The sequence below is a fragment of the Manis pentadactyla genome, chromosome 11 (assembly GCF_030020395.1).
Source record: "Manis pentadactyla isolate mManPen7 chromosome 11, mManPen7.hap1, whole genome shotgun sequence".
Taxonomy (NCBI): Eukaryota; Metazoa; Chordata; class Mammalia; order Pholidota; family Manidae; genus Manis; species Manis pentadactyla.
The window spans coordinates 3,016,943-3,041,590 of NC_080029.1; the positions used below are offsets into that span (position 1 = coordinate 3,016,943).

The 24,648-nt window shown below is 42.2% G+C and overlaps 1 protein-coding gene across 3 annotated transcripts in view; it reads right to left on the reverse strand.

Annotated features, from left to right (window-relative positions):
• The window catches only part of RCOR1 (REST corepressor 1), a 176,669-nt gene that overhangs the window by 14,343 nt on the left and 137,678 nt on the right, over positions 1-24,648 (reverse strand). For all 3 annotated transcript variants that reach the window (XR_005024148.2, XM_036882174.2, XM_036882172.2), the window contains 3 exons: positions 9,243-9,320; positions 8,954-9,011; positions 8,082-8,311 (listed from right to left, as the gene is read on the reverse strand). Coding sequence is in view for 2 of the 3 variants with exons in the window: in XM_036882174.2 (XP_036738069.1) it covers positions 8,082-8,311; positions 8,954-9,011; positions 9,243-9,320 (366 nt within the window). In the remaining variant the exon portion in view is untranslated. The remainder of the gene's footprint in view (positions 1-8,081; positions 8,312-8,953; positions 9,012-9,242; positions 9,321-24,648) is intronic.

A 24,648-nucleotide genomic window follows, 5' to 3' on the forward strand; every position in this document is an offset into this window, starting at 1 on the left:
GAAGTAGTGATTTTACAGCATCTTACTACACTGATGGACAGTGACTATAATGGGGTATGTGGTGGGGACTCGATAATGGGGGGAATCTAGTAACCATAATGTTGCTCATGTGATTGTACATTAATGATAACAAAAAAAAAAAAAAAAGGAAAGGGGAAATGGTGAAAGTTTTGAGGAACAGGCCCCTTTGGCCTGAGAAGGAGGGCACTGTGCCGAGCCGAATGGGAGGTGGTCATTGATTTTTTTGGGGGGTTGACATGATGATGCCATTCCAGACCTGGGTTATGTGCTCTGTTCTGGAGGAGGATGGTGCCCAGATTAATTCAGCAGAAAACAGTCCGCCCTGGGGGGGATCCCCCAGTGGGCAGGGCACTGATGGGCAGGCATGGGCCCTGGGGAGCCTCAGAGGTGGACAAGCCACATGGACTGACGGGCCCCACCCTCTGGGTGCCCGACCAAAAAGAAAAAGAAGAAAGGACTAAAGAGAAGGAAATACAGGTGTGAGAGACTATACATGTTTTAAACGACTGAAGAGCTGAAGAGTTTGTAGAGGAGATAGGAGGATGATGCACTGAAGAGAAGTTAGATAACACCGCTTCTTTTGAGCAGAAGGTTGGGTAAACAGATCCCCAGAAGATCCACCCCAAAGGGACAGGAAGTCCGCTGCTTGGTGGGAGGCAGAGTCACAGAGAAGCCAGCGCACCCCGGGACTGGGGAGGACTGCACAGCACTGGGACGCACAGTCCCTGTGGGAGGTGGGCCACGGAGGACAGGTCTCCAGGGCTGATAACAAAGGTACAGCTTATCTCTACCGGTGGAAGGCAGTCTAAGTAAAAGGGCCAACACTCAGTCGGAAACAGCTCCTGACCGTTTATCATGACCGTTTTTGTGTTGACCCTGCCAATGCCTGCTTTGATGAAACTTGAAGCGGGATGGGAGCTGGCATTTTCCCATTATTTCTGTTTCCTGGGACTGGAGCCGGAAAACACATGTGGAAGTAAGCTTTCATTCTCACAGATTCTGACACTCCCTCCCGAGCAATCCTCATCTTTGCAAGGCCACCTAAAGCGAGTGCAGGACTTCAGGGAAGTTCATTTGTCACACTGGGACAAACACCACGGCCAGAAGAAGAAAGGCCCTTTGTTTTGCGCACATGCGTTCCAGGATGGTGGGCTGTGCCGTGCCTATGTGAGTCAGGGAGCCACTCCCAGTGTCAGTGCTACAGACTGCGTACACCGATCACACAGATTTTCCAGTTAAGGGCTCGGGTAAAAATGTAGCAGGGTAGGCCAGGTGGTGGGGAAATTCAGCAGCCTCATCACAGGAAGCAGAGGGGAGCAGCCAGGTCCCTGCAGCCCAGAAGACTGCCTGCTTCATCTCCACTGATCAGGCGGAAGACACCAGTGCCACTATCCCAGAGACAGGATTGGCAGCTATCACCCTGGAAGTACCTGCCAACCACGGGGCTGTATTTGTCCCCATCAATACTTAGGCAGCTTAGTCCCAAACAGCATGGAAACATGGAAGGCCAGACGGCAGAGGCGAACCCAGGAGCTCTTGGCTGGCTATGCACACTCACCCGTCAGTTCAGCCTCATAATGAGACAACACACCTCACATGGCTGAGCCTGCCATCCCTACTCAAGGCACTTCCAACTTACTGTTTTCTGGCAGAGCTATTACTGTATTTAAGGAAAAATTGGTAATGTGGAATATTCTACAGCTGAAGGAAACCAGGAATTAAAATGTGAATAATAAACATAATGACCAAAAATTGATAGGAATCAATAGACATGGTATTTACAGGTAAAAGTCAATTACTGGAGGGCGGAGCCAAGATGGCAGCATGAGTAGGGCAGTGGAAATCTCCTCCCAAAACCATATATATTTTTTAAAATACAACAAATACAACTATTCCTAAAAGACAGACCAGAAGATACAGTTCAACAGCCAGGCTACATCTACACCTGCGAGAACTCAGCACCTGACAAAGGGGGTAAGATACAAGCCACGGCCCAGTGGGACCCGAGCACCCCTCCCCCCAGCTCCCTAGTGGGAGGAGAGGAGTCGGAGCGGGAGGGAGAGGGAGCCCAGGACTGCTGAACACCCAGCCCCAGCCATCTGCACTGGGAGCACAGACACACTTTGGGTGGTGTGCTGGGTATAAAGGAAACAGGACAGTAAAATATGTGAGCGGGTCCCCACAGCTGGCACCCCTGGGAAAAAAGAAAAGTGAATGCTTTTTGAAAGTCTTACAGGGACAGGGGAATCACAGCTGGACGGAAGCGTCCTGGGACACTCAGCCCAGCAGCTGGGAATCCCAGGGAACTCCGGGCGCCCTAACCCCTTGGGTGGCAGCGCAGCTCTGAGGCCCCTCACAGCGATAAACAGCCTCCCACCCATTCCCCCTCCGGCGCGGCCCCGCCATAGCACGGGAGCAGCCTGAGAGTGGCCGGGCCCACAGCAACCGCCCAGAGCCTCCTCTGCAGCCGACAGGGCCAGGCTTTGACACCCCGTCAGTGCGAGCCGCCGAGCACAAGCCACAAGGGGTCGCTGTTCTCGCAGGAGAGGAAGGCAACCAGCAAGGAGGAAGGGACTTTGTTCTCCCAGCTGACACACACCAATTGCCCACAACTACCTCTATCGCCATGAAAAGGCAGAAGAATTTGATCCAGTCAAGAATAATCCAGACAACCCATGAGAGGGAGCCTGGGGAGGTAGATTTAACCAACTTTTCTGAAAAAGAATTCAAAATAAAGGTCATAACCATGCTGATGGAGCTGCAGAGAAAAATGCAAGAGCTAACGGATAAAGTTGGGAGGGAGAATACAGAAATAAAACAATCTCTGGAAGGACTTAAGAGCAGACTGGATGAGGTGCAAGAGACTGTTAATGGAATAGAAACCAGAGAACAGGAATGCAGAGAAGCTGAGGCATAGAGAGATAAAAGGATCTCTAGGAATGTAAGAATATTAAGAGAACTGTGTGACCAATACAAACAGAAAAATATCCGCATTATAGGGGTGCCAGAAGAAAAAGAGAGAGAAAAAGGGATAGAAAGTGTCTTTGAAGAAATAATTGCTGAAAACTTCCCCAAACTGGGGGAGGAAATAGTCTCTCAGATCATGGAAGCCCACAGAACTCCCAACACCAGAGACCCAAGGAGGACAACACCAAGGCATAATAATTAAAATGGCAAAGATCCGGGAAAAGGACAGAGTATTAAAGGAAGCCAGAGAGAGAAAAAAGGTCACCGACAAAGGAAAACCCATCAGGCTATCATCAGACTTCTCCACAGAAACCTTAGAGACCAGAAGAGAATGGCATGATATATTTAATGCAATGAAACAGAAGGGCCTTGAACCAAGGATACTGTATCCAGCACGATTATCATTTAAATATGAAGGAGGGATTAAACAATTCCCAGACAAGCAAAAGTTGAGGGTATTTTAGCAGGACTGCTCTAAATGGAAACACTCCGAAGTCTAATAGATGCCACCAGAGAAAATAAAAGCACAGCAAACAAAGCAGACAAACCAAACACTAACTAAAGGCAAAAAATAAAATCAACTACTCACAAAAGCAGTCAAAGGAAACACAAAAGAGCACAGAATAAAACACCTAACATATAAAGAATGGAGGAAGAGGAATAAGAAGAGAGAGAAATAAAGAATCATCAGACTCTGTTTATAATAGCTTAACAAGGAGTTAAATTAGACAGTTAGATAGTAAAGAAGCTGCCCTTGAACCTTTGGTAACCACAAATCTAAAGCCTGCAATGGCAATAAGTACATATCTTTCAATAATCACCCTAAAGGTAAATGGACTAAATGCACAAATCAAAAGACACAGAGTAACAGAATGGATAAAAAAGCAAGACCCATCTATATGCTGCTTACAAGAGACTCACCTCAAACCCAAAGACATGCACAGACTAAAAGTCAAGGGATGGAAAAAGATATTTCATGCAAACAACAGGGAGAAAAAAGCAGGTGTTGTAGTACTTGTATGAAACAAAATAGACTTACAGACAAAGAAAGCAAGAAGAGATAAAGAACATTACATAATGATAAAGGGGTCAGTCCAACAAGAGGATATAACCATTATAAATATATATGCATGCAATACAGGAGCACCAGCATATGAGAAACAAATACTAACAGAACTAAAGGAGGAAATAGAATGCAATGCATTCATTCTAGGAGAATCCAACACTCCACTCACTCCAAAGGACAGATCCACCAGACAGAAAATAAGTAAGGACACAGAGGCAGTGAACAACACACTAGAGCAGGGGGACCTAATAGACATCTATAGAACTCTACACCCAAAAGCAACAGGATACACATTCTTCTCAAGTGCACATGGAACATTTTCCAGAATGGACCACATACAAGGCCACAAAAAGAGCCTCAGTAAACTAAAAAAGACTGAAATTCTACCAACCAACTTCTCAGATAACAAAGGTATAAAACTAGAAATAAATTGTACATACAAAGCAAAAAGGCTCACAAACACATAGAGGCTTAACACCATGCTCCTAAATAATGGATGGATCAATGACCAAATTAAATACAGATCAAGCAATATATGGAGACAAATGAAAACAACACAAAGCCCCAACTTTTGTGGGACGCAGCAAAAGTAGTTCTAAGAGGAAAGTATATAGCAACCCAGGCACACTTAAAGAAGGAAGAACAATCCCAAATGAATAGTTTAAAGTCACAATTATTGAAATTGGAAAAAGAAGAACAAATGAGGCCTAAAGTCAGCAGAAGGAGGGACATAATAAATATCAGAGAATAAATAAATAAAATTGAGAGGATAAAACAATAGAAAAAAATCAATGAAACCAAGAGTTGATTCTTAGAGAAAACAAACAAAATAGATAAGCCCCTTGCCAGACTTATTAAGACAAAAAAAAGAATCAACACACATCAACAGAATCAGAAATGAGAAAGGAAACATCATGACGGACCCCACAGAAATACAAAGAATTATTAGAGAATACTATGAAAATCTACATGCTAACAAGCTGGATAACCTAGAAGAAATGGACAACTTCCTAGAAAAATACAACCTTCCAAGACTGACCAAGGAAGAAACAGAAAATCTAAACAGACCAATTACCAGCAAAGAAATTGAAGCGGTAATCAAAAAACTACCCAAGAGCAAAACCCCGGGCCAGTTGGATTTACTGCGGAGTGTTATCAGACATACAGAGAAGACATAATACCCATTCTCCTTAAAGTTTCCCAAAAAACAGAAGAGGAAGGAATACTTCCAAACTCATTCTATGAAGCCAGCATCACTCTAATACCAAAACCAGGCAAAGACCCCACCAAAAAAGAAAATTACAGACCAATATCCCTGATGAATGTAGATGTAAAAGTACTCAACAAAATATTAGCAAACCAAATTCTAAAATACATCAAGAAGATCATACAGCATGACCACATGGGATTCATCCCAGGGATGCAAGGATGGTACAACATTCGAAAATCCATCAACATCATCTACCACATGAACAAAAAGAAAGACAAAAACCACATGATCATCTCCATAGATGCTGAAAAAGAATTCGACAAAATTCCACATCCATTCATGATAAAAACTCTCAGCAAAATGGGTATACAGGGCAAGTACCTCAACATAATAAAGGCCATATACGGTAAAACCACAGCCAACATCATACTTAACAGCGAGAAGCTGAAAGCTTTTCATCTGAGATTGGAAACAAGACAGGGATGCCCACTCTCCCCACTGTTATTCAACATAGTTGTCTGGAGGTCATATTCAACTGGAGGTCCTAGCCACAGCAATCAGACAAACCAAAGAAATACAAGGAATCCAGATTGGTAAAGAAGAAGTCAAACTGTCACTATTTGCAGATGACATGATATTGTACATAAAAAAACCCTAAAGACTACATTCCAAAACTACTAGAACTGATATCTGAATTCAGAAAAGTTGCAGGATACAAAATTAACACACAGAAATCTGTGGCTTTCCTATACACTAACAATGAACAGAAAGAGAAATCAGGAAAACAATTCCATCCACAATTGCATCAAAAAGAATAAATTACCTAGGAATAAACCTAACTAAGGAAGTGAAAGACCTATACCCTGAAAACTATAAGACACTCTTAAGAGAAATTAAAGAGGTCACTAACAAATGGAAACTCATCCCACGCTCTTCGCTAGGAAGAATTAATATCGTCAAAACGGCCATCCTGCCCAAAGCAATCTACAGATTCAATGCAATCCCTATCAAATTGCCAACAGCATTCTTCAAAGAACTGGAACAAATAGTTCTAAAATTCATATGGAACCACCAAAGACCCCGAATAGCCAAAGCAACCCTGAAAAGGAAGAATAAAGTTGGGGGGATCTCGTTCCCCAACTTCAAGCTCTACTACAAAGCCACAGTAATCAAGACAATTTGGTACTGGCACAAGAACACACCCACAGACCAGTGGAACAGAATAGAGACTCCAAACATTAACCCAAACATATATGGTCAATTAATATATGATAAAGGAGCCATGGACATACAATGGGGAAATGACAGCATCTTCAACAGCTAGTGTTGGCAAAACTGGACAGCTACTTTTAAGAGAATGAAACTGGATCATTGTGTAACCCCATACACAAAAGTAAATTCGAAATGGATCACAGACCTGAATGTAAGTCATGAAACCATAAAACTCTTAGAAAAAAACATAGGCAAAAATCTCTTGGACATAAACATGAGCAACTTCTTCATGAACATATCTCCCCGGGCAAGGGAAACAAGAGCAAAAATGAACAAGTGGGACTATATCAAGCTGAAAAGCTTCTGTACAGCAAAGGACACCATTAATAGAACAAAAAGGCATCCTACAGTATGGGAGAATATATTCATAAATGACAGATCCAATAAAGGGTTGACATCCAAAATATATAAAGAGCTCACGCACCTCAACAAACAAAAAGCAAATAATCCAATTAAAAAATGGGCAGAGGAGCTGAACAGACAGTTCTCCAAAGAAGAAATTCAGATGGCCAACAGACACATGAAAAGATGCTCCACATCGCTAATTATCAGAGAAATGCAAATTAAAACCACAATGAGGTATCACCTCACCCCAGTAAGGATCGCCACCATCCAAAAGACAAACAACAACAAAAGTTGGTGAGTTTGTGGAGAAAGGGGAACCCTTCTACACTGCTGGTGGGAATGTAAATTAGTTCAACCATTGTGGAAAGCAGTATGGAGATTCCTCAAAATGCTCAAAATTGAAATACCATTTGACCCAGGAATTCCACTTCTAGGAATTTACCCTAAGAATGCAGCAGCCCAGTTTGTAAAAGACAGATGCACCTCTATGTTTATCGCAGCACTATTTACAATAGCCAAGAAAAGGAAGCAGCCTAAGTGTCCATCAGTAGATGAATGGATAAAGAAGATGTGGTACATATACACAATGGAATATTATTCAGCCATTAGAAGAAAACAAATCCTACCATTTGCAAAAATATAGATGGAGCTGGAGGGTATTATGCTCGGTGAAATAAGCCAGGCGGAGAAAGACAAGTACCAAATGATTTCACTTATATGTGGGGTATAAGAACAAAGAAAAACTGAAGGAACAAAACAGCAGCAGACTCACAGAACCCAAGAATGGACTAAGTTACCAAAGGGAAAGGGACTGGGGAGGATGGGTGGGAAGGGAGGGATAAGGGCGGGGAAAAAGAAAGGCTGCATTACGATTAGCATGTATAATGTTGTGGGGGGCGCAGGGAGGGCTGTGCAACACAGAGAAGACAAGTAGTGATTCTACAGCCTCTTACTATGCCGATGGACAGTGACTGTAATGGGGTTTGTTGGGGGACTAGGTGAAGGGGGGAGTCTGGTAAACATAATGTTCCTTATGTAATTGTAGATTGATGTTACCAAAGGAAAAAACAAAAAGTCAATTACTGACATAGCTGAAACCTAAAAGTATTTCTATAGCTAAAAAAGGCCATCAGTGAAGAAACTCCCTGGAGTACCTAGCACCCATCTGGCAGAGAAGAGATCTTACTGTTTCAGATTTACCTCGTCTTCCTCTTCAGGCATCTTGATCGAATTATCTGGGGACTTTACAGGTTTCTGGTTACTGGGTCCATTGGTCTCTTCTTTCCCATGTTCTGCCTCCCATTCTTGTAAAACTTCATCTATGTTGAAGCGGCGTCGATAATTTACAAAAAAGTTTTTCACTTGTACCACTGACTTGTTCCCAATCACATCTGAGATTGCCTGAAAATCTCGGCCATATTTTCTGATGGCTAAGGATATAAGAGATCATTTCTTTTTTCAATACAAGAGGAAAAACTATTCTTAAAAAACACAACTGAAACTTATCCAGATAAGAAAACAGATAGACTTTTAATAGCAGGCACTATCTTACTGTATTGTACCAGTGGAAAAAAGCAGTAGTCACATCTGGATACAGTTGGCAGATGACTGATCAAAGAGATTCAGTGTGATCCTGTCATGCGCTAATCTGTACCTCCCATCACATGTCAAGTGGGGACTGAAGCCACCTGGTAAGCACCCTGTGGTTGTGGGCAATTTGCAGTCACCAGTCAGGATCCCCAGGACCTCCCAGCTGAGAGCCCTGTCATTCAACCTGCTTCTTGTATGCTTCCTGACTATTTGGAACCAAAAGTAGCTGCTAAAATAAAGCCCTCACACCTTTAGAACCCGAGGCTTTCAGATTAATTTTTACATCCTGTGAGACACAAGAAAGGGAAAAAAGGCCCAAAAGGAGTGCAGTGATGTGGCTGAAATCACGAGCACTGGAAGAATGTAGTCTTCCGAGAACTCATTTCCACCACAAACGATGTGCTGGGAGCAGGGTGTGGTGTAATTTTTTCCTAATAACTACCATTGCTCCTATGCTCTTTGTAAGGAGAACTTCCCCATACCTTGTACGGCGAGAAGCTGCTCTTCTGTGGTCCAACGTGCGTTACATTTCTGAATGACCTGGATATCCAAGGGAGTCGGATTAGCATGCTACATTAACAGATGAGTGTGTCCTTATGAAGGTTAATGAATCCTTCTTTTCCAGACTTTTAACATCAACTACGTTTATAAAATCATGTCTATACCTTTCTCCCTAAGAGACATGTGCTGGAGATGTATTACACAGATATTAAATTCTTAAACACATGAAACCTGGGTGTGACTTCTAAGAGACTCTTTGCAGAATCCTACCTCTGGAAGTCGGTACGGTTCTATTCCACCATCAAGCTTTTCTTTGAGAGCACTGTTCGTCTGTTTAATATTCTGGATCTAAGAGAGAAAGGAAACAATCTTCATTTTAAAAATGCAAAACTTTTTATAAAGGCATGAAAACAGAACTAAAAAACTCAAGGAAACAAAAAACCAAGAGCAAACAAGTTCCTGACCGTATGTAGCCAAGCTCCTGAAGCATTCTGTGGGAAAATGCTCTAGGAAGTCTCCAGTCTCCTTCAAGAGCATCTTAACTAAAGTCTTTAGTGCCTTGCTTAGAGCGACACCCAAGAAGAAGGGGTGGTGGTGAGGCTCCTGTGAACACAGTCCTATCCCACCATTTCCTAACAGGCGATCAATCACCTGAGCAGCAGAACACACATCTGGTACAAGAGACGGAGGTGCTGCCCAGGCCTCAGCCCCCATAGGACTGGGCTGCAGGGACAGCGGGCAGCAGCCTCAGAGCCGCAGGCCCTGTGCTGTCCAGGCAGTGCCCTGACTCCACACGGGTCAGAAGCCCACAGCGCAGCCTCCTTTAGTGGAGAGAAAAAAGAGAGCAGGGCATCAGTTTCCCAGAAGCTTAATTTGGTCAAGTGTAACTTCATCATTTTCTCACAAATTACCATTTCCACACTATCACTTTGATTCAGTGTACCTAATCTTTCACTGCCCTTGCCTAATCAAAAGAAAGATGCAAACAATACTTAGTCAATCCATGACTGCCCTTCAGTCCTGCACAGACTCCTTAATGACCTGGGTTGCAGAAGTGGCCCTTCTCGCCATTCCAAGTAGAGTGGCCTTTCTGTGCAAGCGCTAGGGGAACTCTGACCTAGCATCTCTCACTTCTGAATGATCACATGAGCGAATAAGAGAAAGTAAGGGGAGAAACAGATTAATTTTCCTGAGGAAAACACCAAAGATGCTCATGAGCAGAAGATGCTCTTAAAAGCATAAATCTTATTAAGGCAAATGAAGACAAGCAGGACCTTCAGAACTGGGAGAACTGGGAGACAAGTGGAGATGGTGGTGCAGGGCACTGTCACACGGACACTTTTCAGTAATTCTCTCTCATCTTTTGAATAGAATTTTTAATACATTTTTCTAAAATTCCATTTTTAAATACACAGCTCACAGAACTCCAGCCTCATGTATCCTTTCCTCCTATATTTTATTTGTTCTAAAAGGCTTTACAAGGGAGGAGGGATATACAGGAAAACTTTCCATGCTGTGGGACCAGTGCACAAATAATCAGACGAGCACTATAAGGACCAGAATTGCCTCTGTTTGCCAATAGTAAGGCCTCAAAGTCTACCAGTAAGACAGCCCACTGGTCTTTTTGTATTAATACTAAATCAGAACATAAGGACAACTGAAAAGAGAAATACAAGAAATGTGCAAAATCTACTCTACAGTAAAACCACATTTTGAAAAGGTACAAATCAGGAGAAAATAAACTGGTAATAGAAATTTACTCACAGTAAGCTCTTGGGAAAGCAATGTCAAGCTCTCAGACCAGCAGTATCTAATAGAACATTCAGTGATAATGGAAATATCCTAAATCTGTGATGTTTGATATGGCAGCCACTAGCCACAGGTACATGAAGTGTGGCTTATGAAACCATGGAACTGAATTTTTAATTTTCTCAACTTCAATCCAAATTTAAGTGTAAATAACCACACACGGCTACTAGCTGCCATACTGAGCAGCACAATCTTAGACTCTTGCTCTGAACTGTCAGTTACCAATAACCCATAAAATACTGCAAAATACTCAGATTATGTTCACTGAATTCTCCTTAAGCTAAAAACTAGCCCTAGAACTTATGGCAGGGAATTAGCAAATTCTTAAAAGTCAGGGAGGTGGGGGGGTGTCTGGAACCACCTGTCCCCCAGGAGTCCAGTTCACCGTGCCACTCTCTGTGTGGTAGCTGGTTGTTCAGCTATTACACAAAACCAGGAATATACCGCATTGTGATTGATGCATTTTCCAAGGAGACCAGCCTACTGAACACAAGTATTTTCTCTGTAAAATCAATGAAGCAGAAGAGATTAAATGAATGGCTACAAGGCAAACCACCCACAAATTCAGAACGAAAAGTTGGTCCTAAATTCTCATTAATCTACAACTCTACTCCTGATGCATTTTCCAGTGTTTGCTACTAAGACTAGGGACCCACTGGCAGCATCACGCCACTGGAGAGGAGGCCAGGGCGGCAGCAAGCTTGATGAGAAGGACACAAGGCCAATGGGAAAGCAGCCCCATGGACGGCCGGGTGCTTAGCTGGGCCGCCTGGGGGACATCTTCTCCACTTTGTGTGGGCTGGGCAGTTCTTCTCCGACCCCAGATCACTTTACGCCCCACTCAGAAAGACCTAAGGTAACAGGTGCTGTTGGCTGGCTCCTCCAGGGGTGGGCGCAGCCCCCTCTCACTTTACTTCCTGCTCTCCCTGGGGCCCCGAGGAGCCCTAGTGCTGCGGAAAGCCTAGGGGTTTCCGGTGGGGCAGAGACTTTCCCTATCAGAGGGGACAGGCGGTCACCTCCGCCCCCGCCTCCTCCTCACTGCCCTGAAAGCAGGTCAAGTTTACAAAACGGCTTCTGCAGCCTCCAATGTGAGGCAACAAGAGGTAAAAAGCCCTAAAACTAAGAACGGCAGAGCAGAAAATCTGAAGGAATCTGGGACCCCGAGAACATCACCGAATGGATGAGCTAACGCCAGCAGCTGCTGACACTGGGATTGTCTGCTCTCTGACCAAAGGAACCCTCAATAAATTAAGCTCTGGTCTGTCATGTTTTCTGTTATGCTCGGGTGAACACTTTCCCTGACTGGCTACCACACGGGGCACCTGGGATACAGTGCCGCTGTGGGGCCAGCGTACTGCCATCGAGTCTGGTGCCCTGGCAGGAGCCCCACCGGCCGAGAGGGGAGAGCAGCCCGTGTCCTCGCAGGATGCGCCTGCCTGCCTCCCTCCCGACTACCGTGAACTTGCAGTAGCAACCTTCAGGTAAAAAAATCCCTGCTCTTGACCTGGGCTCTGAAAACCAAAGACTCCTTTTATTTACCACACCACAGAGTCTGCCTTCGTGGAAAAATGGGTCTCCTTTTCCTTCTTCAATATAATTAACATCAAAAAGCAAGCATGAGGCACTCACGCAGCCAAGGGGCCACGTGCTCCCTGCGGAGGGAGACGGGGCCACGCGAAGGCTCTGCCCACTCAGAGGCGCTGGCACAGCGGCCGTCGCCCCGCGAGGTCGGGCAGGCGGGGACGCATCTCCTCATTTGAAAAGGGGCCCAGGAAGATTAAGTGATTCGCCTAATAGTAGAAGGCAGCAGTGTCCACAGGCAATACCAGACCAGTCCTGTTTCCTGGGAGCAAGCCTGGTCCCTGGTCTGCGCTGCCCCCACCCCGCCCCACAGAAGGCAGGGGATCCGCAGAGCCCACCCCTCGTCGATGAAATGATGGGTGGCCTCCTCTTCAATCTTCCAAGATTAAATCATCTTTCAAGATTAGCAAGTCAAAGCAACAAAAACTGAAAGCAAAAACCACCAGCCCACAATGTGCCCTGACCTCCAGTGAGCAAATGAGGGATACTGCCTGCCCGGCCGAGCTCCCAGCCTACGTGTGCTGAGCAGTGGTCACGTTACGTCGAGCCACTTCTCATGCTGGAGGCAAATAGCTGTCAAAGGACTCATTCTCAAAGCAACATCCTTCGTGAGTGCATCAAAGGAGCACCACCCATCCAAGGGCGTCTCCTACAAAGGACGTACAAGGCCTGCACACAGAAGACAACAAAGCACGGAGGGAACGGAAGCACCTATCCCAGTAGGGGGACATGTCACCCTCATGGATAAGATGTGGATTCTCTACCTTATATGGTATTGATAGTGGCAGACAGGATCAATGAAAGGATTGTCTCTTCGATAAAGAGTACTTGTTTAACTAGATATCCATATGCAAAAAACAAATAATGACCCTACACGTAAGAACATACACAGAACATTTCCAGGTAGGCTGAAGAGCAAAATGTAAGAGACAAACAATGTCTTTAAGACAGCGTGAGAACATCTTCATGACCTTAGGGAAGGTTAACAGAACTCAAAGAGCACTAACCACAAAAGGATGAGGAATTGGACTACCATAAAATTAAGGATTTCTGTTCATCAAAATATGCCATTAAGAGAGTGAAAAGGCGGGGGGTGGAGCCAAGATGGCGGCGTGAGTAGAGCAGCGGAAATCTCCTCCCAAAACCACATATATCTATGAAAATATAACAAAGACAACCATTCCTAGAATAAAGACCAGAGGACACAGGACAATATCCAGACCACATCCACACCAGCGAGAACCCAGCGCCTCGCGAAGGGGGTAAGATACAAGCCCCGGCCCCGCGGGAGCCGAGCGCCCCTCCCCCCAGCTCCCGGCGGGAGAAGAGCAGGCAGAGCGGGAGGGAGACGGAGCCCAGGGCTGCCGAACACCCAGCCCAGCCATCCGGGCCAGAGCGCAGACACAGTGCGTGCGCGGGGCCCTGGGTACTAGGAAAACAGGGCAGCAAGACCTGTGAGCGGGTCCCTGCAGCCGGTGCCCAGGGAAAAAGAAAAGCAAGCGGCTTTTTTTTTTTTAATTTTTAAATTTTTTTTTTCTGAGTGCTTTTTGGAAGTCTTAAAGGGACAGGGACCCCAAAACTGGACGGAAGCGTCCTGGGACACTCTGGGCACTCTGACCCCCTGGGCAGCAGGGAGCACGGAGGCCCCTCACGGAGATAAATAGCCTCCCAGCCGCTCCTGCTCCAACGCGACTCCACCATCTTGGAGTAGCTGCCCGAGCCAGGCCACGCCCACAGCAACAGCGGAGATTAACTCCATAGCAGCCGGGCAGGAAGCAGAAGCCCTGTCTGCGCGCAGCTGCGCAGCACAAGCCACTAGAGGCCGCTGTTCTCCCAGGAGAGGAGGGCCACAAACCAACAAGAAAGGAGGTCCTTCCAGCCGTCACTGGCCCCAGCTCTGCAGACTATTCCTATCACCATGAAAAGGCAAAGCTACAGGCAGACAAAGATCACAGAGACAACACCAGAGAAGGAGACAGACCTAACCAGTCTTCCTGAAAAAGAATTCAAAATAAGAATCATAAACATGCTGACAGAGATGCAGAGAAATACGCAAGAGAAATGGGATGAAGTCCGGAGGGTGATCACAGATGCCAGAAAGGAGATCGCAGAAATGAAACAAACTCTGGAAGGGTTTATAAGCAGAATGGACAGGATGCAAGAAGCCATTGATGGAATTGAAACCAGAGAACAGGAATGCATAGAAGCTGACAGAGAGAGAGATAAAAGGATCTACAGGAATGAAAGAATATTAAGAGAACTGTGTGACCAATCCAAAAGGAACAATATCCGTATTATAGGGGTACCAGAAGATGAAGAGAGAGGAAAAGGGATGGAAAGTATCTTGGAAGAAATAATTGCTGAAAACTTCCCCAAACTGGGGGAGGAAATAATCGAACAGACCATGGAAATAAACACAGAACTCCCAAGAGAAAGGACCCAAGGAGGACAACACCAAGACACATAATAATTAAAATGGCAAAGATCAAGGACAAGGAAAGAGTTTTAAAGGCAGCTAGAGAGAAAAAGGTCACCTATAAAGGAAAACCCATCAGGCTATCATCCGACTTCTCGACAGAAACCTTACAGGCCCGAAGAGAATGGCATGATATATTTAATGCAATGAAATAGAAGGGCCTTGAACCAAGGATACTGTATCCAGCAAGATTATCATTTAAATATGATGGAGGGATTAAACAATTCCCAGACAAGCAAAAGTTGAGGGAATTTGTCTCCCACAAACCACCTCTACAGGGTATTTTAGAGGGACTGTTCTAGACAGGAGCACTCCTAAAACAAAACAGATGTCACCAGAGAAAATAAAATCACAGCAAAGAAAGCAGATCAACCAAATACTAACTAAAGGCAAAAAAATAAAATCAACTACACACTAAAAGCAGTTAAAGGAAACACGAAAGAGCACAGAATAAAACAACCAACATATAAAGAATGGAGGAGGAGGAATAAGAAGGGAGAGAAGAAAAGAATCTCCAGACAGCTCAATAAGTGAGCTAAGTTAGGCAGTAAGATACTAAAGAGGCTAACCTTGAACCTTTGGTAACCACGAATTTAAAGCCTGCAATGGCAATAAGTACATGTCTTTCAATAGTCACCCTAAATCTAAATGGACTGAATGCACCAATCAAAAGACACAGAGTAATAGAATGGATAAAAAAGCAAGACCCATCTATATGCTGTTTACAAGAGACTCACCTCAAATCCAAAGACATGCACAGGCTAAAAGTCAAGGGATGGAAAAACATATTTCAAGCAAACAACAGTGAGAAGAAAGCAGGGGTTGCAGTACTAATATCAGACAAAATAGACTTCAAAACAAAGAAAGTAACAAGAGATAAAGAAGGACACTACATAATGATAAAGGGCTCAGTCAAACAAGAGGATATAACCATTCTAAATATATATGCACCCAACACAGGAGCCCCAGCATATGTGAAACAAATACTAACAGAACTAAAGGGGGATATAGACTGCAATGCATTCATTCTAGGAGACTTCAACACACCACTCACCCCAAAGGATAGATCCACTGGGCAGAAAATAAGTAAGGACACGGAAGCACTAAACAACACAGTAGAGCAGATGGACCTAATAGACATCTATAGAACTCTACATCCAAAAGCAGCGGGATATACATTCTTCTCAAGTGCACATGGAACATTCTCCAGAATAGACCACATACTAGGCCACAAAAAGAGCCTCAGAAAATTCCAAACGATTGAAATCCTACCAACCAACTTTTCAGACCACAAAGGCATAAAACTAGAAATAAACTGTACAAAGAAAGCAAAGAGGCTCACAAACACATGGAGGCTTAACAACACGCTCCTAAATAATCAATGGATCAATGACCAAATCAAAATGGAGATCCAGCAATATATGGAAACAAATGACAACAACAACACTAAGCCCCAACTTCTGTGGGACACAGCAAAAGCAGTCTTAAGAGGAAAGTATATAGCAATCCAAGCATATTTGAAAAAGGAAGAGCAATCCCAAATGAATGGTCTAATGTCACAATTATCGAAATTGGAAAAAGAAGAACAGATGAGGCCTAAGGTCAGCAGAAGGAGGGACATAATAAAGATCAGAGAAGAAATAAATAAAATTGAGAAGAATAAAACAATAGCAAAAATCAATGAAACCAAGAGCTGGTTCTTCGAGAAAATAAACAAAATAGATAAGCCTCTAGCCAGACTTATTAAGAAGAAAAGAGAGTCAACACAAATCAACAGTATCAGAAACGAGAAAGGAAAAATCACGACGGACCCCACGGAAATGCAAAGAATTACTGGAGAATACTATGAAAACCTATATGCTAACAAGCTGGGAAACCTAGGAGAAATGGACAACTTCCTAGAAAAATATAACCTTCCAAGATTGACCCAGGAAGAAACAGAAAATCTAAACAGACCAATTACCAGCAACGAAATTGAAGCGGTAATCCAAAAACTACCAAAGAACAAAACCCCCGGGCCAGATGGATTTACCTCGGAATTTTATCAGACATACAGGGAAGACATAATACCCATTCTCCTTAGAGTTTTCCAAAAAATAGAGGAGGAGGGGATACTAACAAACTCATTCTATGAAGCTAACATCACCCTAATACCAAAACCAGGCAAAGACCCCACCAAAAAACAAAACTACAGACCAATATCCCTGATGAACGTAGACGCAAAAATACTCAACAAAATATTAGCAAACCGAATTCAAAAATACATCAAAAGGATCATACACCATGACCAAGTGGGATTCATCCCAGGGATGCAAGTATGGTACAACATTCGAAAGTCCATCAACATCATCCACCACATCAACAAAAAGAAAGACAAAAACCACATGATCATCTCCATAGATGCTGAAAAAGCATTTGACAAAGTTCAACATCCATTCATGTTAAAAACTCTCAGCAAAATGGGAATAGAGGGCAAGTACCTCAACATAATAAAGGCCATCTATGATAAACCCACAGCCAACATTATATTGAACAGCGAGAAGCTGAAAGCATTTCCGCTGAGATCGGGAACTAGACAGGGATGCCCACTCTCTCCACTGTTATTTAACATAGTACTGGAGGTCCTAGCCATGGCAATCAGACAAAATAAAGAAATACAAGGAATCCAGATTGGTAAAGAAGAAGTTAAACTGTCACTATTTGCATATGACATGATACTGTACATAAAAAACCCTAAAGACTCCACCCCAAAACTACTAGAACTGATATCGGAATACAGCAAAGTTGCAGGATACAAAATCAACACACAGAAATCTGTGGCTTTCCTATATACTAACAACGAACCAACAGAAAGAGAAATCAGGAAAACAACTCCATTCACAATTGCATCCAAAAAAATAAAATACCTAGGAATAAACCTAACCAAAGAAGTGAAAGACTTATACTCTGAAAACTACAAGTCACTCTTAAGAGAAATTAAAGGGGACACTAACAGATGGAAACTCATCCCATGCTCGTGGCTAGGAAGAATTAATATCGTTAAAATGGCCATCCTGCCCAAAGCAATATACAGATTTGATGCAATCCCTATGAAACTACCAGCAACATTTTTCAATGAACTGGAACAAATAATTCAAAAATTCATATGGAAACACCAAAGACCCCGAATAGCCAAAGCAATCCTGAGAAAGAAGAATAAAGTAGGGGGGATCTCACTCCCCAACTTCAAGCTCTACTATAAAGCCATAGTAATCAAGACAATTTGGTACTGGCACAAGAACAGAGCCACAGACCAATGGAACAGACTAGAGAATCCAGACATTAACCCAGACATATATGGTCAATTAATATTTGATAAAGGAGCCACGGACATACAATGGCGAAATGACAGTCTCTTCAACAGGTGGTGCTGGCAAAACTGGACAGCTACATGTAGGAGAATGAAACTGGACCATTGTCTAACCCCATATACAAAAGTAAACTCAAAATGGATCAAAGACCTGAATGTAAGCCATGAAACCATTAAACTCTTGGAAGAAAACATAGGCGAAAACCTCTTAGACATAAACATGAGTGACCTCTTCTTGAACATATCTCCCCGGGCAAGGAAAACAACAGCAAAAATGAGTAAGTGGGACTATATTAAGCTGAAAAGCTTCTGTACAGCAAAAGACACCATCAATAGAACAAGAAGGATCCCTACAGTATGGGAGAATATATTTGAAAATGACACATCCGATAAAGGCTTGACGTCCAGAATATATAAGGAGCTCACACGCCTCAACAAACAAAAAACAAATAACCCAATTAAAAAATGGGCAGAGGAACTGAACAGACAGTTCTCCAAAAAAGAAATACAGATGGCCAACAGACACATGAAAAGATGCTCCACATCGCTAATTATCAGAGAAATGCAAATTAAAACTACAATGAGGTATCACCTCACACCGGTAAGGATGGCTGCCATCCAAAAGACAAACAACAACAAATGTTGGCGAGGTTGTGGAGAAAGGGGAACCCTCCTACACTGCTGGTGGGAATGTAAGTGAGTTCAACCATTGTGGAAAGCAGTATGGAGGTATATCAAAATGCTCAAAACAGACTTACCATTTGACCCAGGAATTGCACTCCTAGGAATTTACCCTAAGAACGCAGCAATCAAGTTTGAGAAAGACAGATGCACCCCTATGTTTATTGCAGCACTATTTACAATAGCCAAGAATTGGAAGCAACCTAAATGTCCATCGATAGATGAATGGATAAAGAAGATGTGGTATATATACACAATGGAATACTACTCAGCCATAAGAAAAGGGCAAATCCAATCATTTGCAGCAACATGGATGGAGCTGGAGGGTATTATGCTCAGTGAAACAAGCCAAGCGGAGAAAGAGAAATACCAAATGATTTCACTTATCTGTGGAATATAAGAACAAAGGAAAAACTGAAGGAACAAAACAGCAGCAGAATCACAGAACTCAAGAATGGACTAACAGGTACCAAAGGGAAAGGGACTGGGGAGGATGGGTGGGTAGGGAGGGATAAGGGGGGGAGAAGTAGGGGGGCATTAAGATTAACATACATGGGGGGGTAGGAGAAAAGGGAGGGCTGTACAACACAGAGAAGGCAAGTAGTGATTCTACAACATTTTGCTATGCTGATGGACAGTGACTGTAAAGGGGTTTATAGGGGAGACCTGGTATAGGGGAGAGCCTAGTAAACATAATATTCGTCATGTAAGTGTAGATTAGTGATACCAAAAACAAAGCAAAAAAAAAAAAAAAGGGCAGTTCCTGTGTGGTAACCTCCAACGAGTTCTACACAAGGGTATAAAGGGCATATAAAAGTGTAGGCAAAGGGTCTGTTTGTGTTTATACAGAGGATCAAAGCCTAATTGGGCTACCCCGAAAATGAACTAAGATACGATATGAAAAAGAACTTCCAACATCTGCACTCTCTGGAAGACTCATGCCAGAAGATGATCATCAAAAAACCCCAACAAAGATCCACGCACTGCTACAGCTGTAGATGCACTCATCCCACCAGTTCCTGGACTTGCCATGGGAATGAGGAAGGAGATATCTAAGCTGGCCTGTGCATACAGTAAAACAACAAATTTGACTGGATCTATACTGTTGGAACTCAACCAAGAATTTGGAGAAGTGCAAATTGTAGCGCTCCAAACTCTTACAACTACAGACTATTTACTGTTAAAAGAACATAAGGGATGTGAACAGTCCCCAGGAATGGGTTGTTTTAATTTGTCTGATTTCTCTCAGACTGTTCAAGTTCAGTTGGACAATATCCACCATATCATAGATAAGTTTTCACAAATGCCTAAGGTGCCTTAATGGTTTTCTTGGTTTCACTGGAGATGGCTGGTAATTACAGGTATGCTTTGGTTATGTAACTATACTCCTATTATGTTAATGTGTGTGCGCAATTTAAGTAGTAGCTTAAAACCTATATACGCTGAAGTTACTCTACAAGAAGATATGTCAAAGAAATAATCAATCTTCCCATGTTTTCTTCCGCCTGCTACTTCTATAGCTTTTCTTCTTCCTTCCTAATTACAACCCTTAAATAGAATTCGTGCCTCATATCAAATTTACCGAGTATCATAACTCCTCCAAGTGGTAAAGATACCTCAAGACAAATGCTGGGCATAGAAGCCACAGGGCATAAATATGCAAAGAAGTAAAAAGCTAACCTTTTCAAACAATAAGGCTTCTCTCTCACTTACCAACTCTACATTTCCATGTATGGCCCCGGAAGATGACTGGTTAGCCAGAGACGGGTAAGATTCCTCAAGGGAGGAACAACCTAAGACAGGCACAGTCGCAGGGGGGCCATCAGGTGAGAAATTGGGGATCAACAGAGGTGAGGCTTAGAACCTCACCCCCCCTGTTCTGGGAGAAATCTTCTGCATACATGGATGTTTTATTGCCCTGGTCTAGCTTGGATTAACTCATAGTCAACAGGCACACACCTGATCATCTACATTTGCTCTCTTACAACACTAAACTATGTTTTCTACCTTTATCTTGTATCTACCTACCACTTCAGCATTTTATTAAAAATAATAATAATAAAGAGAGAAATGTGGTATCCACATATAAATCAAGTATAAAAACCAAATGAGTATTCATATTTGAACTGACTGTTTAGAGTTCATAATGCATGAGCAAAACCAAAAGTTTCTGTGATGACTGCCCTTGTACTGTTCACCATGTAACTTATTCATTATGTAAGAATTTGTTCTACATGTAAGAACTTGTTTGTTATGCCTCAGAAGATTGGAGACTGACGAAAATTAGGCTTGGGGTGGATTAATGATTGTGCATTGAGCATTGACTCCCCTATACAGAAATTTATTGTCGTTAACAACCATTTGATCAATAAATATGAGAGATGCCCTCACAAAAAAAAAAAAAAAAAGGACAGACTTCCAATGGTAAAATAAATAAGTAACCGGGATGTAATGTATAGCATAAGGAATATAGTCAAGATATTGTAACAGCTTGGTAGGGTGATAGCTGGAATCTAGAATTATGTATATAAATGTTCTACCACTGTGTTGTACACTTGAAACTAATGTAATGTAATACTGTGCATCAACTACCCTTCAATAAAAAATAATTATTTAAAAAATAAATTAATTAATTAATTAAAAAAAAAAAAAAAAAGCAAGACCCATCTATATGCTGTTTACAAGAGACTCACCTCAAATCCAAAGACATGCACAGGCTAAAAGTCAAGGGATGGAAAAACATATTTCATGCAAACAACAGCGAGAAGAAAGTAGGGGTTGCAGTACTAATATCAGACAAAATAGACTTCAAAACAAAGAAAGTAACAAGAGATAAAGAAGGATATTACATAATGATAAAGGGCTCAGTCCAACAAGAGGATATAACCATTCTAAACATATATGCACCCAACACAGGAGCACCAGCATATGTGAAACAAATACTAACAGAACTAAAGGGGGAATCAGAATGCAATGCATTCATTTTAGGAGACTTCAACACGCCACTCACCCCAAAGGATAGATCCACTGGGCAGAAAATAAGTAAGGACACTGAGGCACTGAACAACACACTAGAACAGATGGACCTAACAGACCTCTATAGAACTCTACATCCAAAAGCAACAGGATATACATTCTTCTCAAGTGCACATGGAACACTCTCCAGAATAGACCACATACTAGCTCACAAAAAGAGCCTCAGTAAATTCCAGAAGATTGAAATTCTACCAACCAACTTTTCAGACCACAAAGGTATAAAACTAGATATAAATTGTACAAAGAAAACAAAAAGGCTCACAAACACATGGAGGCTTAATAACATGCTCCTAAATAATCAATGGATCAATGAACAAATTAAAATAGAGATCAAGGAATATATGGAAACAAATGACAACAACAACACAAAGCCCCAACTTCTGTGGGACACAGCAAACGCAGTCTTAAGAGGAAAGTATATAGCAATCCAGGCACACTTGAAGAAGGAAGAACAATCCCAAATGAATAGTCTAACATCACAATTATTGAAACTGGAAAAAGAAGAACAAATAAGGCCTAAAGTCTGCAGAAGGACGGACATAATAAAAATCAGAGAAGAAATAAACAAAATTGAGAAGAATAAAACAATAGCAAAAATCAATGAAACCAAGAGCTGGTTCTTTGAGAAAAATAAACAAAATAGATAAGCCTTTAGCCAAACTTATTAAGAGAAAAAGAGAATCAACATAAATCAACAGACTTAGAAGTGAGAATGGAAAAATCACGACAGACTCCACAGAAATAAAAATAATTATTAAAGACTACTATTAAAACCTATATGCCAACAAGCTGGAAAACCTAGAAGAAATGGACAACTTCCTAGAAAAATACAACCTTCCAAGACTGACCAAGGAAGAAACACAAAAGTTAAACAAACCAATTATGAGCAAAGAAATTGAAACGGTAATCAAAAAACTACCCAAGAACAAAACCCCCGGGCCAGAAGGATTTACCTCGGAATTTTATCAGACACACAGAGAAGACATAATACCCATTCTCCTTAAAGTTTTCCAAAAAATAGAAGAGGAGGGAATACTCCCAAACTCATTGTATGAAGCCAATATCACCCTAATACCAAAACCAGGCAAAGACCCCACCAAAAAAGAAAATTACAGACCAATATCCCTGATGAATGTAGATGCAAAAATACTCAATAAAATATTAGCAAACTGAATTCAAAAATATATCAAAAGGATCATACACCATGACCACGTGGGATTCATCCCAGGGATGCAACGATGGTACAACATTCGAAAATCTATCAACATCATCCACCACATCAACAAAAAGAAACACAAAAACCACATGATCATCTCCATAGATGCTGAAAAAGCATTTGACAAAATTCAACATCCATTCATGATAAAAACTCTCAGCAAAATGGGTATAGAGGGCAAGTACCTCAACATAATAAAGGCCATATATGATAAACCCACAGCCAACATCATACTTAACAGCGAGAAGCTGAAAGCTTTTCCTCTGAGATCGGGAACAAGACAGGGATGCCCACTCTCCCCACTGTTATTCAACATAGTACTGGAGGTCCTAGTCACAGCAATCAGACAAACCAAAGAAATACAAGGCATCCAGATTGGTAAAGAAGAAGTCAAACTGTCACTATTTGCAGATGACATGATATTGTACATAAAAAACCCTAAAGACTACACTCCAAAACTACTAGAACTGATATCTGAATTCAGCAAAGTTGCAGGATACAAAATTAACACACAGAAATCTGTGGCTTTCCTATACACTAACAATGAACCAATAGAAAGAGAAATCAGGAAAACAACTCCATTCACAATTCCATCAAAAAGAATAAAATACCTAGGAATAAACCTAACCAAAGAAGTGAAAGACCTATAGCCTGTTAACTACAAGTCACTCTTAAGAAAAATTAAAGGGGACACTAACAAATGGAAACTCATCCCATGCTCATGGCTAGGAAGAATTAATATCGTCAAAATGAACATCCTGCCCAAAGCAATATGCAGATTTGATGCAATCCCTATCAAATTACCAGCAACATTCTTCAACAAACTGGAACAAATAGTTCAAAAATTCATATGGAAACACCAAAGACCCCGAATAGCCAAAGCAATCCTGAGAAGGAAGAATAAAGTGGGGGGGGATATCACTCCCAACTTCAAGCTCTACTACAAAGCCATAATAATCAAGACAATTTGGTACTGGCACAAGAACAGACCCACAGACCAGTGGAACAGATTAGAGACTCCAGACATTAACCCAAACACATATGGTCAATTAATATTTGATAAAGGAGCCATGGACATACAATGGGGAAATGACAGTCTCTTCAACAGATGGTGCTGGCAAAACAGGACAGCTATATGTAGGAGAATGAAACTGGACCACTGTCTAACCCCATACACAAAAGTAAATTCAAAATGGATCAAAGACCTGAATGTAAGTCATGAAACCATAAAACTCTTAGAAAAAAACATAGGCAAAAATCTCTTGGATATAAACATGAGTGACCTCTTCTTGAACATATCTCCCCGGGCAAGGAAAACAATAGCAAAAATGAACAAGTGAGACTATATTAAGCTGAAAAGCTTCTGTACCGCAAAAGACACCATCAATAGAACAAAAAGGTACCCTACAGTATGGGAGAATATATTTATTTGTAAATGACAGATCCGATAAAGGCTTGACGTCCAAAATATATAAAGAGTTCACCCACCTCAACAAACAAAAAACAAATAATCCAATTAAAAAATGGG